This window comes from Lepidochelys olivacea, assembly GCF_965140295.1.
Source record: "Lepidochelys olivacea isolate rLepOli2 genome assembly, chromosome: 11".
NCBI lineage: Eukaryota > Metazoa > Chordata > Testudines > Cheloniidae > Lepidochelys > Lepidochelys olivacea.
This window is the reverse complement of record NC_140421.1, coordinates 1828069-1837250: the sequence shown is the minus strand read 5'-3', so window position 1 is coordinate 1837250 and position 9182 is coordinate 1828069. Positions and strand designations below refer to the sequence as shown.

Below are 9182 nucleotides of genomic sequence, written 5' to 3'. Positions count from 1 at the left end.
GAATCTCTCTCCTCTAACACTCGGCTCTTGGCCTTGCCTGCCAGACCACGGGGTGCTGAGGGGGAGGCACAGACAGGCCATGCACAGTCCACAGGGGTCCCTATTCCCCCCACCCCTGGGGGAGCAGCATGAACGGCTCTGCGGGGCCCATGGGCCATAACAGGACTCTGAGCGGCGAGGGGGGCGCCCAGTGGCAGCAGGAGCTCAGTCCAGACACGTTAGCCACCTCACACTCTCCCAGAGAAGGGCACAGCCATACAGCGCATTTTATTTGGGGGTAGCACCCGAGGGAGTCAGTGCTGCAGCCAGCCGTTCCTGAGCGGAGCTGCCCCAGTTTCACTGACGTGGGGCATTGTGGCAGCAGAAGGGCCCGGGTTCCTGCCGCCGCTGCAGAGAGATTGAGAACCGGAACAGCGCGCAGGGAGGGGGTCGTCAGCGGCAGGCTCAGTTTCAAAGTAGGCATGTTCAAAACCCACGGCCCACCCACAGGGACGACCTGGGGCATGCGGGGGACACTTCACCGACAGAGTCCCGCTCCAAATGCCCAGCTCGATGCAAGGCAAGATGCCCTCCACACTCAGTGCCAGGTGGCTGAACTCCCCTGGGCACAGCCACCCACCTCGGGTCTTGGGGCTGGCTCCTCTCTGACCTGGCCAGCAGTGGAGAAAGCCTGGTCCCCAGGAGCCGGCTGCTGTGGGGGATTCCAGTAGGGGCTGTGGCCGCTGCCATTCCTCAGAGACCAGACTGAGCGCTGAACTCAGCTAGCATGGGCAGCGGTTCTGAGCCACGCAGGCCATCTAGGCAGACAGGACCATCTGAGGGTGACCCTCAGTTTCCTTCCCTTCGGTGTGGAGGCTGGGCCCAGGCCCTGACGTGCGCGACAGCGATGCAGGGTGGCCAGGCGTGGCTGGGCTGATGCCTCTGAAAGAGAAGAGATTCCCTTTGGATCTGGCAGCATCCGGCCAGCGGCCTTTCCTCAGGGCCTCCTGCACGTCACCCTCCTCCTCCACCACACAGCCCTGGGGGATCCAGTAGGAGGAGCCGCCCCCGTAATGCCGGGAGATGGGCAGGTCAACCACCGAGCCTCTCCCACCCCATCCCAAACACTGTGCCCCTGGCCTAGCCCCGAATGCCGCTGCCCTGCCCATGCTCCCCTTCCTCAGCACCCACAGCTGCCCCTTCCCGCATGCAAATGGCTTCTCAGTGCCCGGCCCTGCTAGATAAAACCACTTGGCCCTGCCTCCCTTGGCCTCTCTGGCCCAACCCACAAGCAGTGGGCGAGAGCTCTGCCATTTAGGGAAGTGCCCCCAACCCCCCACAGGTTTCTCTCGGTGGATCAGAGCTCAGGAGAGGTGTGCGGGTTCTCAGCTGCAGTGAAGCCCTGGTGTGGGGCTGCCAAGCGTGAGTGTCGGAGCTTGGCTGCTGCTCCATTACGCTCTGGGATATAGACACCTACTGAGGATCGTTCGCCCGCTGACCCAGCCCAGCTCAGGACTTGTTGTGGAAATCCAGACTCGCACAGACACGCGTATGAAGGGTGGGATTTCGTCCTCACACACAGCCGGCCCCCTGGCCTCACCCAGCACCCCCTCCTCTGGCACATCCACAGGCGCTGAGATGCGGCATGACTGCCCGCACCTGGCGCCAGCAATTCCGCACGGACGTGGAGCGTGTGCCCAGGAGGAGGCTGGGGTTGGACCCACGTTCCTCCCCCACCATGCTCCCAATTTTAAAATGCGACCCAGCATGAGGAAGGTTTGGATGTTCGCTCAGCCACCCCCTATTAAACAGGGGTGCACTGTAGGGCTCCAAACGACGGGTGTCCACCCATCCTCCCCCTCCCCCCGCTGGAAAGGAATTAAACGACAGAAGGGGAGACTCCCCCCTGGAGCCTACACCCTTGGCCTGGATTCTCCAGTGCCCTGGCCATTCCTGCTGCCCCCCTCTGGATCCTGCAGCGGGGTGATGGTCGCACTCTCTGGGAGGAACCTGCCCATTTCACACCCGGCGCATGAGCTGCTGGCAGATGGGACGACAGAGTCAAGCCCTGTTGCCAGGAGTGGAGGTGTACTACAGTTGGACACAGGAAGCATTCCCTCCCCTTACCTTTGGGCGGAGGAGGGGGGCAGGGCGATCACCCTGGGACGGGCCGTCAGAACCACCTCGCCACGGCTGGCCTCCACCATTATGTTCTGGAGCGTGTTCTCCAGCACCAGCTCCAGCAGGTTCCCGAACGCTGGCAGCCTAGAAAGCCCAGAGGTGCAGGCGGGGGATGTTTAATGCCGCAGAGAGGGCTGCTGAGATTCCCCCGGCACACACCGGGCTCCAGGAGGTGCTCCTAGTGCACAAGGCGGGTGCCAAGGTGCCACGGCCAGCCACACGGAGAGCGGAGAAATGCAGCACCTGATCCCATGCCCTCCCCTGGAGTAGCCCAGCCACTCTCTCGGCACAGACTGTGCCTGAATCGGGGGCTGATGAGCAGGAGCCTCCAAACCGCCTCGTCTGAAAACCCTGCCTCGTCTGCACGAATCGCTGTGTGCACAGCTGCTCTCATCTGCAGTGCTGCGTCGGGTCAGGAGCACTGCATGCTGGGGCCTGTCGCCTGCACAGGCCGCACCGCTGGACACAAGAGGAGGGTGGCTAGCAGGCTGCGCGGGAGAAATCAGTGGGTGGCCACACGTAGTGCATGGCTAGCCCACTGGAGGTACAGTGTGAGAGGGGGAGACAGATTCGTGTCGAAGGTGACACCAATGCCACGCAGTGGGCTCCCCATGGCCATGCTCCCTGCATCACACCAGGCGGGCCTCCTCCTCACCTGGTGATTGTCTCCTTCTCCTCCCGTAGCTGTTCCTGCTGAAGGATGTCACGCAAGCTATCTGGAGGCTCCTCCCCAGCCGCCCTGGGAGAGGTGACCAGGCTCATCTCACATTCTTCCTGTCTCTCCCCCTCCTCCTCCTCTCCCGGCTTGTCCTTCGCACAAGGGGCTGGGGAAGGAGACGCTCTGGAGGAGCCGCCCAGGCTCTGCTTCCTGTCCTGGTGCTTTGCTGATCCTGCAGCCCTGACCTGCTGGAAATAAGGCAGGGGCTCATCCAGGCTCCTGCTCACCGCCTGGTGGAACTGGATGTCCTCCAGCAGGCCTCTGCGATGGGAGGGAAAGGAACAAAGGGATCAGAAATAACAGGCCATGGTCCCCTCTGACATAAGTAGACGCATGCCCGTGAGGCTGATGTCCTTGCCAGTGTAGTGACCCCTAGGGATCAGTGTAAGCCAGCTGCTCACACTTGAGTCAGTGGCCAACTTGGCCCCCTGCTAGCCCTGGGGAAGATGGCATCGATCCCTGAGTGCCTATGCCCAGAGCCTGTACAGCCAGTTAGTCGTAATGTAGCATCCTCCAGCAGGATCTCGCACTCCGCAGGTGGGTGGGGTGCAAAGGCCACAGCCGGGGGATTGGCAGTGCCTCTGAAGCCAGGACAAACGACAGTTCCAGAATCCAGCAAGCAGCTGGGAGCCACACAGGAGGAGAAGCGGCACTGACATTTATTACAGCTCCTCCCCAGCAGCTGGTGGGCATGCGAGGGCGCGCACACCCTCTGGTCAGCCCTCGCGCTCCTGGCTTAGCATGGCTGGCAATGCACAACCCCCAGGGTAGGGCTCCTGCGCTTCTGTCTTTCGCAGGCCCAATTTCCCATTCCACGCCACTGGTCTGACACAACGTTCCCGCCAGTGGAAGGCCAGTAGAACGGAGCGGAGAATCGGGCCCATCTGCAGCAGTCCCCGTCCCAGCCCCCCCAGCCCCCATTACAGCGGGGAGACACTGACTCCGAAAGGAAAGGGGAGCCTGTACCTGATCACAGCAGCCAGCAGGTCAGTCACCACCTGCATCTCCTGTTCGGAAGAGCCAGCCAGCGCCAGAAGAACAGGGTCTGTCCTGACGCCTCCCTCGTCCTTCCGCCTGCCCACAGCCTTGTCTCCCACCATCTCCTTGAGATGCCTTCAAAATAAGAAAAAGCAGAGGGGGCCTCAGAGACAAAGTACAGTGCCTGGAACTTGGGAGGGGGCCTGAGGGAAACCAGGACATGATCAGGTAATTAGAGTTGGTAGCATCAAGCACATCACTAGGGGCTGGAGCGGGGCACCTGGCTCACCCAACCTTGCACCGAGTAAGTTTTGGTGCAGAGAGAATCGTTTTTACCACAGCTCTGAGGATACATAACAACAGGGCTTTGGAAAGACGTGGGACCCTGCAGCATCCATCGGAGGGATAATGCTGTAGACTAGAGGGCTTGCAGTGCTGGCAAACAGCTGGAAGCAAAGGGGAACAAGGGAGGGCACAGAAGTGTCAGTGTGGAGCAGAGAGGCACCTCTGGGTGAGAGAATGGACTGAAAGAGCGCCCCCCTGTGCCACACACAGGCACTGCTGAGACAAGCAGCAACCACCTCCGTTGACACATGCAATGACCAGATCAGCTAGTTCCACAGGGATTTACGGATGCCAATAAATTGCAGCCAGTCTGAAACCTGGCTCTCAGCACCTGGCTGAGGGACCTGTGCTCCCTGCCTACGATTCCAAGCAGCAGCCTTGTGCACCAGCCGACATGCATTACCTGGGCCAACAGAAGACTCAGGGAAGGTGTGAGCAGGGAGGCTGCCAGCAGGAGAGCGGACATGTGCTGGCAGCTCACTCGGGAGAGCTATGATTGAAGCCCTCAATCACCATCCCCCAAAGGGCCCGAATTGCCCCTCCAGAGGAACAGCTCCTGATTCACATCAGGACCAGTGAGAGGGGACCCAGGCCCCAAGTGTCTGCCAGGAGCCTTCCCGGTCTGTTCCCAACTCCCCAGGCAAGCGTCAGTGCATGCGGGGCTCACAGTGCATGTACGTCGATGGCAGAGAGTCGTGAGCTCAGCCCTTGCTCAGCTCCAACCCGAGGCACTTGGCGTTGAGGGATTTAATGCTGCTGACAATGAGCAGAGCACCTTGAGCCCCACCAGCATCAGAGCCCTGCAAGCACAGATCAGACGATAGTTTTTCCTAGGCGAGGCAGGGAATCAGCTGGTGGTTTCTGAGCTAGGGCTGGAGGCAGCAGAGGGGAAGACAAGGTGCCACTTGGTGGTTCTCAAACTTTTGTCCTAGTGACCCTTTTAACACAGCAAGCCTCTGAGTGCGATCCCGCCATATAAATTAAAAACACAGATTTTTAAATATTTAACACCATTATAAATGCTGGAGAGAAGCAGGGTTTGAGGTGGAGGATGACAGCTTGCAACCCCCATGTAATAACCTCACGATCCCCTGAGGGGTCACAACCCCCAGTTTGAGAACCGCTGAGGTAAAGGGACACAGTGGCATTACAGATCCCTGGGTTCACTTCCCAAGAGCCAGGTGTCAAGCCAGATCTCAACTCAGGTTTCTGGATTCAGCCACCCTAAATTCCTCCTGCAGCTCACGGAGAAACATCCTTGTCCCGATGCAATTGCTGTGCACTGTGAAACAGCTGCCATGTTTCTAGTCCAAGGGTTGAGTCGACGTACACGGGCATGCGTCGCAGCAGGAAGAGCTCTGGGTCAGGTGGAGATGTAATTCCAAACAAGAGGCCTGTCTTTTCTTACCGGCAAAGGAAGTATTTGGGGAGCTCGGAGCAGAAGTTACTCAGGAAGTCGTCCATGGAATGGGACCTGGCTGTCACTCCGAGGTGTAGCAGATGGGACTTGGGAGGCTCTGGTTTGGCCCACAGTCTACTGGCTTCTTTGTCCATCAGGTGCCTCCTCTGACTGTGGCTGACAGGTGGATTGGGCGCAGGGAGGTTTTTAATGGGGGGCAGAGTCTGTTGGGGAAGAAGTAAAATTAGCCTTTTACTGAGCTTACTGCTGGCACTAACTTCTCCTTCAGCACTGAGCCCTGGTGCAGGAAATGACCAGAACTGGGTGTGGATACCTGATCTCACATCACCATCCACACAGTGACCAGAGAAGGAGGAAGCGTCAAAACACGGAGGCCAAAAGGAATGAAATGGAGACTGACCCCTCTACCCAGCCTTGCAACAGGTTAGCAGCAGGGCCAACTTCCTCTTTACACTGCCTAAGACCCAGGGCCTCAGCTCCTTTCATGGCATTATTAGCCTGGGTGATTGGCGCCCAGGTCTGAGTGCCTGGGTTAGTCCAGCCCAGGGGTGAGCAGCCGCACTGCAAAGCCCTGCCCAAGTCACTGCGCACCCCCATGTGTGCGGCCTGGACCTCTGGAGGCAGACCCCAGAGTTCTCTGTGCTGCATTAAGCTGAGTCCCTCTGATTCTTTCCCAGTGAACTGGGGGACAACTTGTCTGTCCAGCTGGATACAGGTGGAATTGTGGGAAGGCACTGGAAGACTGTCGGCACTCGAGTGATTTAGCCTGCATCTTCACTCCAGAGTGGACTGCTACCAGCCCACGTGAAAGCCTATACTCTCAGTCATGCCAGCTAGACTCAGTTCCCAGCATCATCAGTCTCAGGTGAGAGGGTTTTGTGTACAGATGGGAAAGGGTTGGGGCAACACCCAGGGAAGAGTTTGTGTTAACTCTGCAGTGAAGTCAGATCCACAGGTGAAAGGGCAATTCAGTCTCTATGGTCACGCCCTGGCTTCTCCACTGACAAGGGAGAATTAGTAACATTTCTGTCAAGGACGCCCAAGTAAGCAGAGATCTCCCTACACATTTCACACAGGGAAGGTGGGTCATTGCCAGCAGGTTCCAATCAGCCTGCAGCTTCCACCTAAACTGCTCATCCCTTCTCAGTCATCTCCCTTCCCCAGCCAACCGCCCTTCCATTCCAGTCTGATGTATGGTGAATGCCCCCAGCTCCCCAGCCCCACCCTCAGCCCAGGAAACTCCCCAGGCTGGCTCTGGCAGGTCGAGAGACTCACCATGCTAGATGCACAGAGCCATCTTCAGTCTCAGTCTGTCCTACAGTCCCTGCTCTTGGAACTCCCTGGGTCCTGAGACCCTCTCTAAGGTCACACCCTTCATCTCACAGCCCTTTAGTACAGCCCCCCACAGAGCCACCCCAAGACACTGCCGATGAACCGCATGACAGGCAGAACCCTCTGTCCACGGTACCAAAACTTTCACTCAGCAGCATCTTATCTCCAGCCATCAATGTATGTTTGCTTCTAATTTAACCCACCTCTTCTGTAAAGCTAGCAGCCAACAGTCACAGCCAAACAGCCTAATTCTTCTATGTACGAACATCTCCTCCCAGCGTGGCAGTCTAGCCTTTCAAGCAAGCGTTTTACTGGCTCTGTGCACCCTGTCAAGCCAGCCTCCTTGCCCCACATTCCCCAGGATCTCACTGCTGGGCTCGGTCTACTTCCGGGGATGGAGCCATCTTACCTTGCACTGTCTGGTCACAGCGGGCGACTTAGTGAGTTTTTCTTCTGCAGAGGAGTCTGATGAGCTCTAAACAGAGGAAAGGAAATGAGAACCAGGTTCTGTTTTACCCACTCCCAACCGCAACAGAGCAATCTCACTTCCCAGTTAGTCAGTTTCCAGAGCCTCCAGTTCTGCTCTTCACCAGGCTCTGATCAGATATTCCCTTCCAAATGTCAGATGATCTTTAGTAAATTCAGAGTTTGCTGGATGAGGATCATTTTGATTTCCTTACAAAGCTACCACACATGCCAACCCTTCTCAAGTGTTACACATACAGCGGAAGGGACTGAGGTATTCTTGTGGGTAAAACAAAAGACAAGGAGCCAAGATCATCTTGGGTTTTAGTAGCCATGGAGCAACTGACCACAGGAAGCTTGGGAAAGTCACATGACCCCCTTGCCTGTCATCGGCCCAGAGGGGTTTATTTTTAGAGAAGGCTCCTCACTGAAACCCAGATGCTCCTCTGCAGCTGAGAAGCTGGAAAAACAAATTACACACAAAGAAGCATCTTGTGCCCTTGGGGCGCTGAGAATTCCCAGGAACTGTTCCTTACTCTGGCATGCTGCTTTAGATTGCTCTCGGCCCCCAGGTCCTGCTCGGTGATGGTGAATTCCACAGTTTGCCGTTCCTTCTCAGCCTCCCATTCCTGGAGCACCTTCTCGTACTTAGCCAGTGGCTGTTGCATGACAACCTAGGAAACTAACCCGAGATTAGAAGGAACAAGGCCAGCAGGAAGGCGTAGAGAGCTGCCCATGCCACATTCTTCCTGCAACAGCATAAGGCCATGGACAGTGTATGGTTCATGCTCTCTGGCTCATAATACATGATCGTCAATAGTCATGCGAACCAGCATTCAAACCCGCGGTCCTTTTCCCTTGCCGTGCCTTCCAGGACCTTGGAGGATATGCCCTGAGTCCTGCAGAGAGGTTGACCGATCTCATATCAAGAGAACTCAAGAGAGTATTAGCAGCATGGGTGTATCACACATTCTGCTCCTAGCAGTACAAGAAGCAAGTGCCCCAATTCAGTGACTGCCCCAGCTCAGTACATTACTCATTACACAAGCATTTCTCACAGTTAACCTTAGTGTGACGAGCCACAGCCACACCTCCATCACGAGTGGGGATCGAACCCCAAATGCCTAGTGCTAAACACCAACCCCAAATACCTCCAGCCCATGAGCTAAAGAAGAACTCTGTTGTCAGCAGTAGGCTGTTAGTTGCTGGGGGCAGCCCTAGAGGGAGACATGACAGCATCACTGAGCCGATGAAAGAGGCAGGTACCCCCACGTCTCACCTCACACACCAGATCCGCGTTGTAGAAGCATGGGTTTCCAGATGCTTGCAGCGTGATGATGCAGTGGGTACCGTCCCCGGGCTGCACGACCCCCATCTCTGGTACGATCTGTAGTGTCTAAGACACAGTGTGGACTCATTACAGTGACCTCTGTCCGGTGTGTCTCTCCTCACTGGCTGGGTAACACAGGCCTCGGGAATTCTCCCAGGCTGCCCTCCACATGAAATCACTAGACCTGGGAGGGATCCCGGAGCTACCACAGGTTTCACTGGTGTGGAAGGGTTATGGGGACCCAGGCTGCCGAACAGGAGGCGTGATGCACTACTGCTGATTCTGCGCAGCTAGAATCCACTCAAGTCCAGTCTCCAGACCTCCCATTCCCTGTCTTCCTCTGAGCTCTGCTGCTTTGCCCAAATCCCCAGTCAGCTCCTTCAGGTTTCTAAGTACCCTTCTTCCCCCATGTGCTAATGTACATGCCACCTCCA

At 57.1% G+C, this 9182-nt stretch overlaps 1 protein-coding gene across 2 annotated transcripts in view; it reads right to left on the bottom strand.

Moving 5' to 3' along the window:
* Positions 1 to 242: 242 nt before the first annotated feature.
* The window catches only part of CFAP65 (cilia and flagella associated protein 65), a gene marked incomplete at its 5' end in the record, with an annotated part of 51784 nt that continues 42844 nt past the window's right edge, over positions 243 to 9182 (bottom strand). For both annotated transcript variants that reach the window (XM_084643508.1, XM_084643507.1), the window contains 8 exons: positions 243 to 921; positions 2107 to 2244; positions 2816 to 3139; positions 3845 to 3991; positions 5610 to 5824; positions 7363 to 7428; positions 7955 to 8092; positions 8698 to 8814. In XM_084643508.1, the coding sequence (XP_084499634.1) occupies positions 798 to 921; positions 2107 to 2244; positions 2816 to 3139; positions 3845 to 3991; positions 5610 to 5824; positions 7363 to 7428; positions 7955 to 8092; positions 8698 to 8814 (1269 nt within the window). In that variant the 3' untranslated portion in view covers positions 243 to 797. The remainder of the gene's footprint in view (positions 922 to 2106; positions 2245 to 2815; positions 3140 to 3844; positions 3992 to 5609; positions 5825 to 7362; positions 7429 to 7954; positions 8093 to 8697; positions 8815 to 9182) is intronic.